This window comes from Hydra viridissima, unplaced genomic scaffold, assembly GCF_058129835.1.
Source record: "Hydra viridissima isolate aposymbiotic clone 2 unplaced genomic scaffold, HvirCarnegie_v1 scaffold_2, whole genome shotgun sequence".
Classification (NCBI taxonomy): domain Eukaryota; kingdom Metazoa; phylum Cnidaria; class Hydrozoa; order Anthoathecata; family Hydridae; genus Hydra; species Hydra viridissima.
Window position 1 is genome coordinate 12,695,241 of NW_028324301.1, and position 19,885 is coordinate 12,715,125.

The 19,885-nt window shown below is 32.7% G+C and overlaps 2 protein-coding genes across 3 annotated transcripts; one reads left to right on the top strand and one right to left on the bottom strand.

Moving 5' to 3' along the window:
• Positions 1-4,451: 4,451 nt before the first annotated feature.
• LOC145197566 (protein Wnt-4-like) lies at positions 4,452-19,885 on the bottom strand. Of its 2 annotated transcripts, XM_090078876.1 has the most exons (6): positions 19,808-19,880; positions 19,585-19,652; positions 18,955-19,187; positions 5,447-5,715; positions 4,960-5,322; positions 4,452-4,811 (listed from the first exon to the last, which is right to left on the bottom strand). In XM_090078876.1, exons 2-6 carry the CDS (start codon positions 19,644-19,646, stop codon positions 4,665-4,667), a joined length of 1,074 nt encoding a protein of 357 aa, XP_089935002.1. In that variant the 5' UTR covers positions 19,647-19,652; positions 19,808-19,880; the 3' UTR covers positions 4,452-4,664. The 2 variants fall into 2 exon arrangements, with proteins under 2 accessions (XP_089935002.1, XP_089935003.1); XM_090078877.1 differs by lacking the exons at positions 4,452-4,811; positions 4,960-5,322; positions 5,447-5,715 and adding an exon at positions 12,061-12,261 and having other exon boundaries at positions 19,808-19,885.
• On the top strand, positions 6,207-11,923 carry LOC149891992 (uncharacterized). Its single transcript, XM_090078875.1, has 2 exons — positions 6,207-8,754; positions 10,308-11,923. Exons 1-2 carry the CDS (start codon positions 6,870-6,872, stop codon positions 11,843-11,845), a joined length of 3,423 nt encoding a protein of 1,140 aa, XP_089935001.1. The 5' UTR covers positions 6,207-6,869; the 3' UTR covers positions 11,846-11,923.

Consider the following 19,885-nt stretch of genomic DNA (forward strand, 5'->3'; position numbering starts at 1 on the left):
ACAGATTTATTTAAGCAAAGTGGAAAAGCACAAATTTGTTTGTTACTGCGCCATTTGTTAAATGTAGTAGTTCACTTAAATTTAAGGAGAAACTATTTAATATCATTATCTGATCCTCCGATAAACTGTGGTGAGCTAGATTTATTAATCACCCATAAGCGTGTTTTTCTCATCTTTTTGCTTAACAATAGAAACCTCCGCTTATCATTTTGTCGTGGAGTTTAATAATTTTCTGATAACACTTTACATCCAATTTTCACATACATCATGTCTATTATATTCCTCATGTCCACGAGAGTCTTGATCTTTATCAAGAGAGTCTCGAACTTCAACAAGAGTGTCTCGATCAAATTTTTCTGATGGCGAAACAACATTATCAGGTGTAACGCAGTTGGGTGCAGTTGGGGGTTTTGATTAAAAAAGTGGTTACAATATCATGATTATTACCGTGATGATGTGAATGACTCACCATTTTGGTGTTCAACAAATTTGATGCTTTATATGGTTTTGAAATGTATTTTCGTTTGAAAAGTCTCTTCCTATTTTCTTCTTTTCTTAAACAAAATGATTTAACTCAAGTATGTTCTTTTAAAATTTTATAAATACAGATAATAAGATGCAATCAAAAAAATACTCATTTAAAACTTTGGAACTCATGCCCAAAGTGTTTACTTATTTTAGAACTATAAAAAAAAGAGGAAAGAAGCAAAAAGTCCTAAAGCGAAATGATAAATTGTGAAAAATTGCTTAAAGAAAATGTGGTCATTTGCACAGAAATTCATATGGAATATTTTTTAGGATGATGAATCTTATTTCATTCTTTCATACAACACCATAAGTGAAAATAACATCTCCTATCCTAAGGATGTTTCTCAAAGCCCTCCAAGTGGAAAATAAAGGCTAATAAAAACTGTTTTTTAATGACAAAGGGATAAGTTCACCGGTATTCAGACAAATTGATTATCTAGTGAATCAGGAAATCAACTTGAATGAGCGCATCAAGAAGAAAATTATTTTTTTGATTGAAAAACATTATTTCGATGACAAATATCTATTTTGGCCTGATCTCGCAACATCACATTGTGCTAAAACAGTTATTGGCACGGATAACAAGAATGTTGATTTTGTGAAGAAAGAGAGAACCCTGCGAAACTCTCAGAAATACATCCAGTTGAAGCTTTTTTTGGAGTATACTGAATGGAAAAGTATACGAGCATAACTAACAAACCAAAATTTCATCTGTCATTTCATAACAAATCACTCAACTTCGTAACAGAATAAAATATTGTCTGGGAAAACTAGACAATATTGTATAAGACGATCAACACATGGTCAACTCAATAATATCTGTATGAAAGATGCTATCGAAAAACATTAATGATAAATTATAAAGAAAGAATTTTAAATATTACTTTTATCTTCAATTGTTTTTATTTTTATTATCAAATGAAAGGAGTAATATTCTTTCAAAGACAACGATTCAGTTGCCTACGCCAAACACATTTGTGAAGATGATGAATGCAAAACGAACGAGTGTTCTTCATTTTATTGTAACACATCAAAAATAGGCAGGGATTTCCAAATACGAGGCGGGTCATTTTAGGCTACAGCCTAAACTGAGCCTTGTTTTAAGCAACTTTTTTTCATGTTTATGTATTTAGATTATGGTTATGTAATGAAAAAAGAGATTAGTGAATATTATGGTTTTAGGTTAGGAGGATTTGGTGCGTAAGGGTGTGGGGGATGCCTCCTGGTTCTGTGTTATGGAAACATTCAGACCTAGTTACACTAGGCGCATATTTTGCTTTGCTCGCGATATCTCCCTTTTTTTTATATATCTAGCAATGACACGGGGCATGATCGACTAAATATTGGAGATATCCGAGGGCAAACCCCTGCAAACTAGGCAAATATTGCCAAAAAATATAAAGGTGTTAAGCTCATATTTAAAGTTTAAATGAATTGGCAAGATTTGTGCACCTCATTCTTTGAACCTGATAGGTGTTCATGTAGTTTAAGTTTTCACTTATACTTTCTTTGGTCTTGTTAAAAAAATCTTCATTTTCTTTTGGAAGATCATCATGAAGATGGGAAAGAATCGTGAAAAATTTCACCAAATCAGTATAAGCTCAAACTTTTTCTTGATTTTTTCTCATCTCAATGGTAGTTTTCATAAAAGATGTAGAACAAGTAGTTTTCAGATTTTTTTGTTTATAAGATTTTTGTCAGACTTTTACATTAACTGACTGAGAAAATCGCTTTTTTTAGACAAAAAGTTTTTCCATTAATAAAGCTACCTAAAAAATGGAAGGACTCTTGCTATCAAAATACAAGAAAATACGAGACAAAAATACGAGACAAAAATACGAGATAAAAATACGAGATAAAAATACGAGATAAAAATACGAGATAAAAATACGAGATAAAAATACGAGATAAAAATACGAGATAAAAATACGAGATAAAAATACGAGATAAAAATACGAGATAAAAATACGAGATAAAAATACGAGATAAAAATACGAGATAAAAATACGAGAAAAGGCTTTTTTTTCAAGAAAAGAAACAAAATCACTTCTGAAACCAGGGAGGCAACCTTTAAGCGATTTTAGCGGGGTTTATTAAACGGCACTGTCTTTAAGTCAGTGCCGTTTAATAAACCCCGCTAAACCAGAGCTCGGGAAAATTAGTAAAATTTTATTAGATGATATTAATAGCAGAGTGAGAAAGGCCACCCTCGTACACCAATGGCATAATACAAAAGAAGTAATTGAGTGGTTCGAGTCCATACCAGACAAAAAATTATGTATTTTTATTCAATACGACATTAACGAGTTCTACCCTTCTATTTCAAAACAATTACTTCATGATTCTTTAATACACGCTAAGAAGTTCACCATAATTCCTGATGAATCAATCAACATCATCTACCATACCAGGAAAACTTTACTTTTCGCAGGAAATAATATGTGGAGCAAAAAATCAGGCGACCCTGATTTTGACGTTACTATGGGAAGTTTTGACGGAGCCGAACTGTGCGAGTTAGGAGGCCTATACATATTATATACTATTGCCAGTGAATACGGGCTCAACACCACAGGCCTATATAGAGATGATGGTCTCTGCTGCTTCTATAATATCAGCGGCCCTCAGTCAGAAAAAATAAAGAAAAATTTTGTCAAGATTTTTAAACATAAATTCAACCTTACTATTACTATTAAATCTAATTTAAAAATTGTAAACTTCCTCGACACTACACTTAATCTCCTTGACAGTACTTTTCAACCTTACAGAAAACAAGGAGATAACCCTATGTATATCAACGTCAACTCCAATCACCCACCTAATATCATCAAATTGATACCGAATATGATTTCTTACCGCATCAGTAATATATCTTCAAATAAAGAGGTTTTTGATAGAGCCGCACCGTTTTATAACAACGCTCTCATTTCTTGTGGATTTAAAGGAAAAATTTTTTTCAATCAAAACACGCCAAAACGTGATGCAGGATCTCGAAAACGAAACGTTATTTGGTTTAACCCTCCGTTTTCACTGAACGTTAGAAAAAACGTAGCAAAGATATTTTTGGGTTTAGTTGATAAATGCTTTCCTAAAGACCATAAATTCCACAAACTTTTTAACCGGAACAATGTCAAAGTTAGTTACAGCTGCCTCTCAAATATTAAGAAAATTATTACTGCTCATAACAAAAGAATTCTATCTAATACTACTGACAATAATAGCCAGTCAAGCAATTGCCGACAAACCGCCGCATGCCCACTAAACGGAAAATGCCTTAAGAAAAACCTTATTTATATTTGCGGCGTAAAAACTCAGCAGCAAGAAAAGGGGCATTATTATATTGGGCTCACTGAAAAAACCTTTAAAGACAGATGGTATAAGCATAAGAATTCTTTTCGTTATGAAAATAAAGCAAACTCCACTGAACTTTCTAAATTTGTATGGGAGTGCAAAAGTAAAAGTTTAGAACCCATCCTTACGTGGAATATTCTCGATCAGGCAGAACCATTTAAACCTGGTGGTAATTACTGTAATTTGTGCTTGACCGAAAAGTACCACATTATTTCTTCGGAACCAGACTTGCTTAATAAACGAAGCGAACTATCATCAAAGTGCCGCTATGAAAATAAATTTTTAATAAAAAACTTTAATGCCATCATAGCAGACACTCCATAGTACTTTTTTCGTATTTTTTTGTTGTTACGTTTTTTTACGGTTTATAACATCTGATGATCGCTATTGCGTGAAACTTTAAGTAAACCAAGCTAATTATTTAGTTTATATAATAACAAAAATAATATATTCGCTCTACTTATTCTACGCTGTATGGAGCACTCTTACTGGAAATATTAACATAATTTCTACAATACTATATATATATATATATATATATATATATATATATTGAATAAGCTAAAAGAATAAAATTTTTACTGAAATAATTTTTATTTCATTTTTATTTTAGATAAGGTCATTTTTTAAATAAGTTGGTTTTTCTCCATTTTGTTAACAATACTTATTAAGAATTAGTCATTAACACAATTTGGTTGACACAAATTGGTTTATAGAACCGAATGCGAAAATTTTGCATATCAAGAGCCGTTAAAAAGTAAAATGTCATCAAAATCCTCATTCTTGATTTACTTTTCTTTTTCGCCAATCTTTTTTATCCGTCTTTTTTGTGTTTGACCCCTACAGAAGTATTGCTTTACAACAGAAGTGCATCTTTCACATTTGACGTTGCAGCACCAGTGAAATTTACAATTGCAATTTGACTCAACAATAACCTTAAAGAATGTTTTTTAAAACAGTATTAAAATGCAAATCAAATTAAAATTTCCGTAAAAGTTATTAAATTATTAAATCATCACATATCTCAAAATTATAAAAAATGGAGTTGTATGCTTAATTGTTTTAAATATATAAATTGGTCACTTTTTTTGTATGAAAACCCATTCCACAGCACATCACATCACATCCATCTGGACCTGGAGAGGTTTTATTGCATTGTCTTCCTGCAACACCCAAAGTTCCTTCAACGTCGTCTTTGATGCAGTAGTCTGGTGACGCCTCTAAGTAAACAAGATCTAACTTTGTGTATTCTAACACTCCATGGTTCAAAGGTACCAACTCGTTTCTAGTTTGATCAAAAGATGCATAAATTGCAGAATGATACCTTTGTTGTAGAAAGTTTCCAACATGATAAAATGGTGGCAATGAGTTACGGCATGTCTTCATATTACATGTCCCAGAGACACCATGACAAATACAGTCCATGAACATATTTTCTTTGACTGCCTGAGGTTTTTTTTAAAAAAGATTCAATTGTTGTTATTTAAACTATTATATAAACTTATGTCCACCCTCATACTCAGTTTTTCTTTTAACTTAAGTATTCTAATAAAATTAGTGGAAAACTTACCATTCTGCCAGCAAGATTATTTTGTTTATTCATGAGCACTCTCGCATCGGTTCCTTTTTCTTTTGCATCAAGAAACAATTGCGCAAACATCATTCCAAATCTTATATTATCGCTGCATCCGTTCCATTTCAATTTTCGATTGTTAGACAATGAATGAACCTTTTCGCATCGGCAAGCATCAGAATATTTGTCCATATTGCATGCACGCGTGATTTCATCAGTAACTCCGGCTGACGTGATTGCGCGGAAAAATGCCGTTTCTCTATTGCCTGACACAAGTTTTCAATTTTTTTGAAGCATTAAACATTATTGTGTAAATAGTTAACGGCTACATATAAAAGATACTCTTTTCTAAGTTTCTCAAATTTATTTAAGAAGGTGCAAGTAAAAGTTTGTTCTTGTGCGTGCAAATGGAGGTATGATAGAGGTATGATATAATCTTTATATGCGCAACCAAATATTAAACCCACAATGAATAGGTTTTCAGCTTTATGAATTGATGGCTTGTGCCACACTTTTTTAGAATTAACTGAGCAACACTATTTAGTTATAGTTATTGTAAAAAAAACCATAAAACTACTCTGTGAAAAGTATTAAAACATTTTTTCCCAAATAGATCCTAATAAATGTTTTCTAATATTTTAGTACAATTGATGAAGAAAATATGTATCTGGGAATGAAATCTATAAAACTCTATTTGATTGGAAGAAATTTACGTTAACGCTATTTTTGTAACTTATTATGGGACATTCCGATCTTAATCATGCGTGGTTGTGGTATTTGGGTGCTTTACCATAAGTGCTATATATAGCCCATTTATGAAGATTGATAAAAATAATTTAGCTATTTTTAACCGATCAAAACTGTATAAATAGAGTAAAAATTTATTAAGAACATGTTGATTAAAAAGTAACAAAAGCGGTGTTGATCTTCAAAAAATAATATAATACGCAATCGGTATTAATCTTGATCACCTTCGGATCAAAGTTGGTAGCAGAGGGTAGTTTCTTCACAACGGAAGAATGGTAAAAAGAAGAAATCAGAAATTAACAAATCAAATGGAAGATCAACTAACCGTCCAAAATGAAGTGTCAGCATTAAACAGGAAGAAAACGATTTTAAACTCTTCGTTTACGCAAATTAAACATCAAATTATTCAGCTTCTTGGAGAAGACGATCCCACATGTAAAAACGAGTTACGCGATTTAACTCATCAATTAACAAAGACACAAAACGAAGTTCTCGAGGTGATGGTTGATTTATCAAACAAATACGAGTTTCTGGAGTCAAAAGAAAATTTAGAAAAACTCAATCAAGAAATTGAAAGAATAAATGGCGAATTCACGGAAGCGATGGAACATGTAAATAGATGGATATTGTGCAACGGAAGTGAAAGATCTAATTTTGGATTGATCGAAAACCTATGCTGACAATGGAAAAGCAGCAACGTGATCAATGGTCGAGTATTCGAAAATTAAAGGACGAAGAAAAAGATAATAGCGAATATGAATCAATCAAAACGACTCATAGCCTGCGTACAACAAATAATTTAGATGAAAAGACTGCAAAAATTGGACAGGATTTATGGAAACAACTAAAACGCGTTTCTATACCAATATTTAATGGCGATAAAAAGAGCTACGAAAATTGGAAAGCTTCATTCAACGCATGTATCGATCAAGCTCCAGCGACAGCTGAATATAAATTACTTCAGTTACGTCAATATTTATGTGGCGACGCATTAAAAGCAATTGAAGGACTTGGGCATTCATCGTTTGCCTATGAAGCTGCGAAAGAAAGACTTGAAAGAAAATATGGCGGAACGAGGAGAAAGGTCCTCATGTATTTGTATGAATTGAACAACTTCAAACCTATGAGGGAAAACCAACCAAGAGATTTGGAAAAATTCGCCGACTTGTTGGATGTGGCAGTAATAAACTTAAAAGAAGCTAATAGAACTGAAGAACTTGGTGACGGAACATTATACCACCAACTGCAAAAAAAGGTTCCAGAGATGATGTTAATAAGATATAAACGTTGGGTGCATGAATACAGATTAAACGAAAATGTTGAAACTCTAAAAAAGTTTATTGTTGAAGAAGCGGATTTTCAAATGGCAGCAACAGAGACTCTTCATGGCTTAAAAAAAGGCACTGGTAGCAAACCGTCTGAAGGAAATTCATACTTTACAAACAATGAACGAAAAAAGAAAACAAATTGGATAAAAAAATGTGCTGCTTGCAAAAACGATCATAAAACATGGGAGTGTCCAACATTTAAAAATCAAGTTGTTGAAGAAAGATGGGAAACAGCCAAGAAATGTAAACTCTGCTTCAGATGCTTAAACTCTAATCATTTGTCAAAGGAATGCAGGAATACAAGAATTTGTGGGATTGACGGCTTTACAGATACTCACAATCGCTTGCTTCACAAAAAGAAACGTCAAAATGAGAGAATTTCTGAAGAACCCAAGAACATGGTAATTGAAAACTCTCATATATCAAACATCCAACTACATTCAAAACACGTCATGAACTGTATATCGCTTCGAACGGTGCCGGTTATTCTTCGTAATGGAAATAAAAGAGTTGTAGTTAACGCATTGCTTGACGATGGAAGTACAAAAACGTATCTGAATTCTGATGTGGCGGCTGAGTTGTCACTGCAGGGTAAAACAGAAAAAGTAACTGTAAACATGATAAATGGAAAAGTTGATTCATTCGAAACGATGCCGGTGGAATTCCAGCTGGAATTATTGAATGGAAAAACAGTTATAACAGTGGAAGTCTTTACAGTAAATAATGTAACTGGAAACTTAAAAGCCGTTAATTGGAGAAAAATGTCAAATAATTGGAGACATCTGAGAGACATCGAGTTCCCAAATATTGGACCCAAACCAAAAATTGACATTCTAATTGGTGTGGACTATGCTGAGTTGCATCGTGCAATTAAGGAAGTAAGAGGAGAATTTAATGAACCAGCGGCCCGGCTAACACCGCTTGGATGGACATGCATTGGCGGCACTGGAGAATCCCTTCAAACACACTTTACGAAAATGATACCAAAAGCAAAGGAAATAGAAGATGCGAATGACACCATTAAAAAGTTATGGGCAATTGAAGGTGAGGAAGAGATGCAATTTAAAAAAATAATAACAAGCCCAGAAGGAACTACCGCCCTTAATATAGTAACAAGTTCGCTGAAAATAGAAAACGGAAGATATGAGCTAAAATTACCATGGAAAGAAAATAGACAGCTGGATGATAATTATATAATGGCGTTAAACAGACTACAAAACACGGTAAAACGTCTAATGAAAAACCAAAGTCTCGGAGATGAGTATAAAAAAATTATTAAACAGTATCTAGAAAAGGGATACTTGGAGAAAATTGATAAAAAGAATCTAGGAGATGGTTGGTACTTACCACATTTCCCCATTCTCCGTCCCGAGAAATCAACCACAAAAGTCAGAATAGTGTTCGATGGATCTGCAAAATACAATGGCAAATCCATTAACGACTTTATCTATCAAGGACCAAAACTTCAACAAGATCTTGTAACAGTTTTACTTCGATTTCGAAAATATCCAGTCGCTTTAGCTTGCGATATAGCAGAAATGTATTTACGAATCGGAATACATAAAGATGATCGAAGGTACCAACGAATTCTATGGAGATATTTGGATCCAACTGCTGAGCCTGATGTGTTTCAGTTTAATCGACTGGTTTTTGGGATCAACTCAGCGCTCAATTTGTAACACAAGAACACGCAAAAAAGTATGCACAAACATTTCCTTTAGCTTCTGAAGCTGTTCTTGAAGCAACTTACATGGACGATACAATAATTTCTGTAGTAGATGAAAAAGAAGGAATTCAATTGTACAAAGAACTCACGCTACTATGGAGTTCAGCCGGAATGTTTGCACGAAAATGGCTTTCAAACTCGGTCGAAGTTCTTAAAATAACACCCGAAAATGATCGGGCAGAACATATAAGCTTAGATTCTGGAGAATTACCTGCCATGAAAACGCTTGGAGTTGTCTGGGAAGCAAAACCTGATTTATTTACTTTTCATTCCGTCGCTACCGAAGAAAATGCGGTATATACAAAAAGATTTTTGTTAAAAAAAATGGCAACTTTGTTCGATCCATTGGGTTTTTTATCACCATACATCATTCGAATAAAAATAATTATGCAAGAGTTGTGGATTGACGGAATTGAGTGGGATGATCGAATTCCGGATAGGATTTTGAAAAATGTTGAACAATGGTTTCAAGAACTAAAAGATCTTTCTATGATAAACATTCCTAGATGTTTACAAAGAACTTCGACAGTTGTAAACCGATCCATACACGTTTTTACGGATGCGTCTTGTAAAGCATACGGTGCTGTTGCTTATCAACAATGTTTGTATGACACAGGAGAAGTGACCTGTGTAGTCATAATGTCAAAGGCCCGAGTAAGTCCATTGCAGTCTATCAGTATACCAAGACTGGAGTTACTTGGAGCTGTTCTCGGTTTACGACTTGCAGAGAAGATTGTTAAGGCCTTGAAGCTTGAAATTAAAGACGTAACTATATGGTGTGATAGTCTTAACGTTTTATGGTGGATAAGGAATCACAGTCGAAAGTTGAAACCATTTGTTGCTAATCGTGTCGGACTCATTCAATCAAAGACTGAACTAAAACAATGGAGGTACATACCTACAAAAACTAATATAGCCGACTTATTATCTCGAGGAACATCGGTGAATGAGTTAAAAAACAATAATGTATGGTGGCATGGACCAAGTTTTCTGAATTCTTTAGAGGAAAAATGGCCTCAGAATCACGTTGAAATCACACAAGAAGCTTCAATTGAAGTAAAGAAAAACGCTGTGTTAATGAATTTCGCATTATCTTCCGAAGTAGTAAATCAATTGCTTGATATAAACCAATTCTCATGTTGGAAAAGACTTGTCAGAGTTAACGGATGGATGTATCAATTTATAAAGAACTGTCGATGTAAAATTGATTTGCGTATGATAGGTGATATAACAGCTGATGAATATCATGAAAGCGAAAAGGAAATTATTGTTAAAGCTCAACAGGAAAGCTTCAAAGAAGAATATAACAACCTTAAAAAAGGAAAAACAATATCAGTATCAAGCAAAATTATATCTTTAAATCCACAAATTGATGAAGATGGCTTATTACGCTCTTGTAGTCGATTACAAAATGCTTACTACTTGCCTTACGATGTTAAGCATCCAATCATTTTGCCGAGAGGTCATGCGGTTACAAAATTGATTGTTAAACATTACCATGAAGAAGGAAATCATGTAATGGGAACAAATCAGTTACTCACAAAATTATCAGAACGATATTGGATTATACGAGGACGAGAAGAAATCCGCGATGCAGAAGCAAAATGCAACAAATGTAGAAGAAGAAAATGTAAACCTGCTCATCAGCTTATGGCTCCTCTGCCAGCAATTCGCTTTAAGGAACCACTACGTGCGTTTGCCCGAATTGGCATTGATTTTGCTGGGCCATTTCTAACGATGCAAGGTAGAGGGAGGACACGACAAAAAAGATACTTATGCTTGTTTACCTGCTTACTATCACGAGCAGTACACCTCGAGATAGCTTATAATTTAGATACAAATTCATTCCTCAATGCCTTTTTTCGAATGGTGAATAGAAGAGGATTACCACTGGAAGTTTTGACGGACAATGGAACAAATTTTGTTGGTGGATCTCGTGAACTAAAAGAACTTGTCAATAGCTTAGATAAGAATAAAATTACCAACTCTACAGCTGATAAAGGAATCAAGTGGTACTTTAACGCTCCACTAGGACCTCATCTTGGTGGTGTGTTCGAAATAATGATCAAGGCTGCAAAACGTGCAGTATCTGGAATACTTGAAAAGGCCGATATTACTGATGAAGAACTCCATACGGCCTTTACAGGTGCTGAGAGTTTATTGAACTCCCGCCCATTAACGTATCAGAGTGCTGATATAAAAGATGATGTTCCATTGACTCCTAATCATTTTTTAACTGGACAAGTGGGAGGGCAATTCGCTCCCGACTCAAGTCAATCAAAAAATTATCATCCTAAAACACGTTGGCGTCGAGTACAAGAATTATTACGTCACTTTTGGAAAAGATGGTTGCGAGAATGGCTTCCCTCTTTATCAAAGCGGTATAAATGGAATCAAGAAAGCCGAAGAATGAAAATAGATGATATTGTATTAGTCATTTCTCCGGATACAGCCAGAGGACATTGGCCGCTCGGTAGATTTACAGAAGTATTTGAAGGAAAAGATGGACGTGTAAGAGTTGTAAAAGTTAAAATTGGCGAAAAAGATTTTATACGACCAATTACAAGATTGTGTCTTCTTGAGTTCGATAATTGAAAAGGTTTGATAGACTGGAGTCTATCAAAGAGGGGAAGAATGATCGGAAGAAATTTACGTTAACGCTATTTTTGTAACTTAGCTTATTATGGGACATTCCGATCTTAATCATGCGTGGTTGTGGTATTTGGGTGCTTTACCATAAGTGCTATATATAGCCCATTTATGAAGATTGATAAAAATAATTTAGCTATTTTTAACCGATCAAAACTGTATAAAAAGAGTAAAAATTTATTAAGAACATGTTGATTAAAAAGTTACAAAAATGGTGTTGATCTTCAAAAAATAATATAATACGCAATCGGTATTAATCTTGATCACCTTCGGATCACTATTGTTACAATCATAACATTAATATATAATCAAATACAGGTCTGAAGCAATAGATTAGTAATGATGCGTGATTTCCCCTTATTCTAAAAGAAAAGTTTGAACTTTTAATAATTTTAGTAATATTGGTTATTGTAATTATTTAAACCTTGATTCTTTATTTACTTCTTTATGAAGTTATTTCTTGTTAGTCTAAACAGTTAGTCATGCAGAGGATAAGTGTAGACTAACAAAAAATAACTTCATTAAAGAGCAACTAACAGGAAATCAATTAGGGTAAGGTTGCCAATATTGTACCCCCTAAGACAAAATTAAAAAATGTAGGCAATCTACTCAGTAGAAACCTGGATTTTCAATTGGATTTCATAATTTAGGGACTGTTTGTTGTAAACATGTTTAAAAAGCTCAAAATTTAAAAAGCGTTAAGTCTCGAAGAATCAAACTAAAAAAATAGCGCTAAGAGTACAATTAAGGAAACTAGATCCTTAATTGTACCATTGCAATCCAATATTGTACCACTTTCTTGATTTCAAATACTTTACAGCTTTGCAAATATTTTATGATTTTAAATTTAAGGGATTTAAAGAATTGGTTAAAAGGAATGGTTTTTGTAAAATCAGCAATTGGAAATATTTTACCAATGGGTAAGCTAAGATTAAAATAGTGGAGGAAGGTAGATATTAAAGATAGTTATACTAAATAATATAAAACAATATATACTATATCTGTTTTAAAAACAACCACACAAAATATTGTAAAATAAAATACATAAAAACATTATTTTTAGCAAAAGTTTCAGATATATTGTGTCTGTTTTTGATTAACACCTGCACAGTCAACATGACACCAGCCTTGACATATTGGTAAAACTGAACTAGAGAGTCTTTTTAAGGACTGCTTGTCAATACAAAAGTTATACTGAAATTTTTCTTTTTTTGTTTAAGTGGTGAAGTTCGTTTTATAAGTATGGATATTTCTCTAATTGGAATCTCAAAAGAAATTTGTTAAACTTTACACGCATTTTTAGCGGTCAGAATGGTTGCGTCGGTACAATTAAGGATATGCCTTGAGGTACAATTTACGCAACTAATCTGACATTCAGTTAGTTAAAAAATTTGACAACTAAAAATAAGAAATTTTAAATTCTAGGTATTTATTTTGAATTTAGATAAATTATGCTTTAAAATAGATACACTGAACAAATCATATCTTCTGCTTTTTTTAGTGAAATACGCTTAGCCATAAAAACCTAAAATAAGAAATCTCCAATAACAAACCAACAAGAGCTTACTCTGGCCTTAATACAGTTGGATGACAAAAAAAAACAGTTGACTACTTAATTTCATTCAGCAAAGATAAAAAATAAATTTAAAAATTTCTTGTGGGTTGTAAAAATAACGAGTTATGTTAAAAGTACAATATAGGCATCGGTACAATATTAGCAACCTTACCCTATGCATAAAAGCTTAATCAAGATGTTAATTTCAATCGTTTCAAATTTTAAAATTAAGTTCAAATTTAAGTTCAGCACTTTTAAGATTGCACTGCTTTACAAGGACCTCAAATTATCATAGAATTGTCATTGGAGGTTTGGATTGTTAGTATTGTATTTAAAACTCACTTGAGTGGTAACCCAGAATATACTAATATCAAGTTTATTGTTGTTGTTTTTTTTTAGCACCGAGTACCCAGTGGGCATGCATCGTCCGCACGACTTTTTACGGATGTCTTAAGGACGTCTTACGGACATCGTGCGGACGATGCATGCCCACTGGGTATAAGCAAACTAGTTTTCATCATGAGAACGGGTTTGTTTAAACCAAATTTATTGTGTCTTGCAAATAAATAACGCAAGTAAAAATGTTAAACGTAACAAAATTATATTATACACATTTGTATGAAATGTTAATAACAATTTACAAACGGTATTAATTAAACTTCTATTTAAAATATTAAAATAGAAAATATACATCTGAATAATTGAAGTTTGATTAAAATGTCTATCTTTGCACTTATTTTGTTAATTATCTCAAAGTAAATATACGAGATTAGATTTATGTTATTTTCATTTTTTTTTTTGAAGCTTTTTTTTATTTGAAGATCATAGGAGGAAAAACCAAACATGTTATAAATTTTAATATTATTTGTTATCCTCATTATTATTTTTTTTTTTTCTTCTTCTTCCCATATAAAACATTAGTCTGATTATGTAATCAAATTAAAAAAACAACCTGTGCCACCAGTAAAGAGCAGTTAAAATATATATATCCTAAAGAAGAATGAGACACTTTCAAACTTTAGAATCTATATTTCTCAAAAGTTGCGCTATATGACTTATTTTTTCCCCTGTAGTTTTCATTCATAATCTTAAAATTTATCTGATTTCTTTCGAAATGTAGTTTTATGATTTTTCACACTAACTATTCCTAGATTGTCTAGTTCTAACAATTTTAAAAAGTTATGACACGAGATGTTATTTCATCGAACTTTAATCTGTTTCAACAGGGTTGAAATGTAGGCATAAGCATAAACTTTTTTTCTTTATTAATACCTATCTTGCCACTGTTAGCTATCCTACACTGCTTGTTGGATTACTTATTTATTCGTAGAAAGGTGTGCGTTCAAATTAATAGCAGTGTATAGTAGAGATAAAACAATCGAGGTCGAAATGTTTCAAAGTCAAAGACGAAGCTTCGACGTTGCTAAAAGTTATGTGAGCTTGTTTCAAAATCATTTAAATTTGTATAAAATTTAATTAGACGGTTTTCAAAATCCTATTACTGCAAATAAAATATATTTTTGCGGTTTTCAAAATCGTAAAAAGTTGTATAAAATTTGATTTGATGGCTTTCAAAATCGTATTGTTTCAATTATAGTACAGGGTGCGTCAGCGATTTGAGAACCTATTTTTAATTTTTTATAATAGATAAAAAGTCATACAGAAAATATTTTTAATCAAAACCAATTATATAAATAATATAAGATAAACTATTGTTTAATAATTTCATTCAATGAAATCCCCCTCTTTTTCAATAACAGCTTCAATTCGAGACCTAAACCGACTACAAGCGCGCTTGAGATGGCCCTCATCTACGTTGTCCATTACTCGGACAATGGATTCTTTCAGAGAATCTTTGGTGTTGTAGGGATGTTTATTAAGATCTCTCTCAACGAAGCCCCACACTTAATAATCCAACGGATTCAGGTATGGAGAGTTTGGAAGCCACAAGTTTGGAGTCATGTGATTATAAAAATGGTCCGCCAACCCTTCCTGAGTGTTTTGAGCCTTATGTGCTGGTGCAGAGTCATGTTGAAAAATATAGGGCCTTACATTTCTTACTCTATTGATCCAAGGCTTAACAAAAGTATCCAAGACTTCAATGTAAGCAACAGGAAGGACTCTTAGTCCTTGCGGAAAGAAGTGTGGTGACATCACATGTCCTTCGTTGCTAACAACCCCCAAAACCAAAACAGTTGCAGGAAATTTTTTGTGCATGACTGTTGGAACTTTGCAAGGGTCATCACACAGCCATCTGTCATTTCTTCTGTTTACTTTTTAATCTTGATCAAAGTTTTTCTCATCTGAAAAAAACCAAAGCATGCCTTGCTCAGCAGAATGTTTCAGTTTGTTTAACAGCCTCTTGAACCTTATTAAACGATTCGCTTTTGTGGTCCTCATCACATAAGACTTGTAGCGAAGATTTTCATGAACAATCCTTCGAATTGTGGCTTCTGAAACACCCAGGTCTTTTGCGATGGACCTCATTGACTTTTGGGGGCTCTCGTCAACGATATTCTGAACTTGATGAATAAATTCAGGTGTTCTAATTGTGTCTGACCGTTGCTCAAGCTTTTTACGTTTAGCAGCTTGATTACAATCACCATCATTTTCCTCTAACTCCTTGCGAACTTTAAAAACAAAAGATCGGGCGACTTTAAGAAATTGTGCGATTTGTAAATCGCTATTCTCTGCCTTTAATGCTACAATTACAGTCTTTTCATTTCTCGTGTTTATTATCTGTCATTTCATATGTCATGTTAGTTTATTATCTGTCATTAATTATCTGCAAAAAACAAAAAAAATCATTGTAACATAAGGAAATCATGACATTACGCGATGTTCTCAAATAGCTGATGCACCCTGTATATTTTCGCGTTTTTCAAAATCGTAAAAAATTGTATTAATTCGAAAATGGCGTGTTTCAAAGTTTTTTAATAATTTCTAACGGCTTTCAATTTAGCTTCCAAAAATATAGCTGCTTTCGAAATTGTTTGAGTAAACGAATCGAACCCGTACGAAAAGTAAGCAAACGAACGTCGCATAACTGTGTTCAGGTTTTAAACTCAATTACTTTTAAGCTTTAGTTCAATGACTTTAATTTCAATTTCTATAAGCTATATTTTAAATTGAAATAGTATGTGGCTGTGCTCATATAGTTATACTCTTCCCTTCTATTCTCCTAGACTTCTACTCTATCCTTCAGATTTAGAAAAAATCACAATCAATCAAAAGCACCCTACGTTCAGGTTCAAAGACATGGACTTTAAGTAAAGTGATAACTAGTTTGTTATATGCTATTAATCGCCGCCCTTTTAAGTTCTAATTTCTAATTGATAAAAAGTTGAAGCATACACTACAGTAACATTACATAAATACAGAATATACAAAAGAAATTTCCTTAGGATTTATTTATATAGGTTTTCATAATCGTTTAATTTTTTTTCGAAGTTTAACGGATTTCAACATCGTTTAATTTAAGAAACGTCGCCAAATTGACGGCTTTCAAAGTTGAACCAAAAATATACGAATTTGAAAACCGTAACTCGATTGTTTTATCTTAGTGTATAGTTTAATTATAAACATTTTTTCATTCAGTGTAAAAATATGTTTCATTATTTAGCGTTTGTTAAGAAAAAGAGAAATAAGCGTTTATTAAGAAGAAGAGACGCTAATTTCTACAAGTTGTTAATAAACAAGAATCCTACTGAACTGTCATGTGAAATATTCTGAATATAATATTCTTAGAAAACATTCTTGAAACGTTTAAGGTTTTTCTGCGGACAACTTGCTTCCACTAAAATGTTAATTGATTAGGGAAAAAGTATATAGAAACGCAAACAATTTTTTACTTAAATGATTTCAAATAAATCGGTAACGAAACACTTAAAACACCCAGAAAAAAACCAAACAACAAAAAAATGATCGAAGAATAATTAGAGTGGTAAAGATTTGAGAAATAGGATTTAGAGCTGAATATTTATAGTGTTTAATATAAAAATCAAGTTTTAGTATGAAAATTATTTATAACTAAAATATATAAAAATATATTAACTACGGGATGTGGCAGCGATTTGCGCACCAAACTTTGGTTTTGTGATGTAAATAAAAAACTTCTGAAGTTTATTTTTGTTGGTTAATGTTCAACGAACGTCTTGAAAAATTAACGTCTTGATTTGAATAAAATGAACGTCTTGATTTGAATAAAATTGTGAAAAAAAAAAAGTTTTAGTTAAGAGTTTTTTAATGGAAACCGAAAGAACTGAAGTTTTAAATTTGTTTTACGCGGGTTTGCCTGTAAGTGAAGTGATTTGTATTTTTGGAGTGTCTAAAACAACATTTTACAAAATGAAAAACATGACAGCGCTGAGAGAGCCCAAATGAACAAAAAAGTTGATAAAAAGTTAACTGAAAAGCTTAAAAAAGCATGTGAAAAACAATTCTACTATGTCCATCAGAAAGACAGAAAAATTGTTCAATGTTGATGAGAGGACTGAAAAACTCTAAAAACACTTAGAAAAGTCAGTGTGGCCCGACCTACATTCCACCTTTAGACAGAAAGGCTCAAAACTTTGAGATTGGAAAGATCAAAAAAGCTTCTAAATCAGCTAAAAAACCATGCTTCGTCAACAGTCAAAATTTTTTCAGATGAAAAACTTTTAAGTGTTGACTGTGTGATCAATAGACGAAATGATAGATTTATAGTGTAGAAGGGTTACAGAGCACCACCTGTGTGTCACACAAAGCACTCTAATACCGTTATGTTGCTAGGAATCATTGCTTCTAATGGAGAGAAATATCCACCAATCTACATCAAAGAGAAAGAAAAAGTTACCTCTAATGTGTATATTAGTTTACTAAAACTTTATGTGGTGCCATGGCTGAAGAAGGCATTCCCACAAGGCAATTACATCTTTCAACAGAATAATACACTCTTTCGTGGGTCTAGAAAAACCCAACAATACCTTTAAGACAATATGGCTAATTTATGGTCACCACCCAGCCCTGACCTGAATCTCTTTAACTACAATGTGTAGAGCGTAGTTAACAATAAGCCTTGCAAAAAGTCCCACTCAAATCTCAAGCCACCAGTGTCATCTATTACCCGTGCTTGGAACTTAATCTCAAGGGACTAATCGGCATCTACCAGTCCTTCCGTCTTGATCTTGAGGCAGTGATCCAAAAAAAGGAGACCTAATTGAATGTTAAGGTGGAAAAAGCATCATCAACTTTTCTTTTACTAAAGTCCATGAATACATTTTTTTACTGCTTTAAAAATTCATTTTGAAAAATGTTCTCAAAAGTTCGCGAATCGCTGCCGCACCGTGTATATGGGGAGAGAATATATTTTAAATGTTAATTTATTTGTCATCAGCCGTTTGTGAGTGGAAAATTAATAAAAATCTTGATATATTTAAATACAGTTACAGCTTAAATGGTAAGATTATCAAATAAAAAAATAAAAAAAAAACAAAAACAAATAAAATTGTAAGCATGGAACCTCGATTTGTTAATTTTCCAAGTACTACCCTTTGCTTCTGGTCAACATGAGAACAGTTCCATTTAAAGAATGCAAATTGCTGCTGACATTCAATAAGCGCTTTACGAGCTCCTTTGCCAACAATTTCCATTAGAAATGGATACTTCCTGCATAGCTCAATTTGCTCTTTTGCCAATCCAGCCATATTATTGCAACCAGCAGTTGAATCTGCTGAAAATACTTGAGAACTCAACCTAGTAAACAAATGATTAACTTACTTTTGGTATTGTATTTGTAATAACTTTTTAAACTGAGCCTTGAGCCGTTTGTCCTTATTATCATCCCCATCGCTATCATCAGAAATCTTATCGTCATTATTATTATCCCCATCGCTATCATCAGAAATCTTATCGTCATTATTATCATCCCCATCGCTATCATCAGAAATCTTATCGTCATTATTGTTAACTTCTTAATCATCATCATTCTTAACATCCTTTTTATGCTTATCATTAAAATAATCATAATCACAATCATGATCAATGATCATGATCAACACAATCATCATTTAAGTTGTCATTATAATTATAGCTGTCATTGTCGTCGTCGTTGTCAAGAAAAAAAGCGGCGCGAAGTTAAGTATTTACTTACCACCAATGACCCATTACTGGAAATAAAAGTAAGCACGTAGAAAAAAACTTTAAAACCCACATCTATTTCTATAAAGATAATTTTATCTATACAAGCTTATCTGCATTCTTTAATATCATGAGTTAAACACATTTTTATTAAAAAAGATTTTAAACTGCCAACCACGGAAATCCTTTTTTTATATAAAAAGTTTTTAAACATTAAGCATTTAAAAAGATGTAACCTCACGATGATTACTATTCATAATCACGAAGATCTTATAATGATATCATATCAATATTTTTTTACTTTTGAACTTTTT

Coding starts and splice junctions, on each gene's coding strand:
- LOC145197566 (XM_090078876.1), bottom strand. CDS start 19,646: ATGTGGGTTTTAAAGTTTTTTTCTACGTGCTTACTTTTATTTCCAGTA. Junction 5,323..5,446: donor ATAATCTTGCTGGCAGAATG/GTAAGTTTTCCA, acceptor AAAAAACCTCAG/GCAGTCAAAGAAAATATGTT. Junction 4,812..4,959: donor TGGGTTTTCATACAAAAAAA/GTGACCAATTTA, acceptor ACATTCTTTAAG/GTTATTGTTGAGTCAAATTG.
- LOC149891992 (XM_090078875.1), top strand. CDS start 6,870: ATGCTGACAATGGAAAAGCAGCAACGTGATCAATGGTCGAGTATTCGA. Junction 8,755..10,307: donor ACTACAAAACACGGTAAAAC/GTCTAATGAAAA, acceptor CTTCAATTGAAG/TAAAGAAAAACGCTGTGTTA.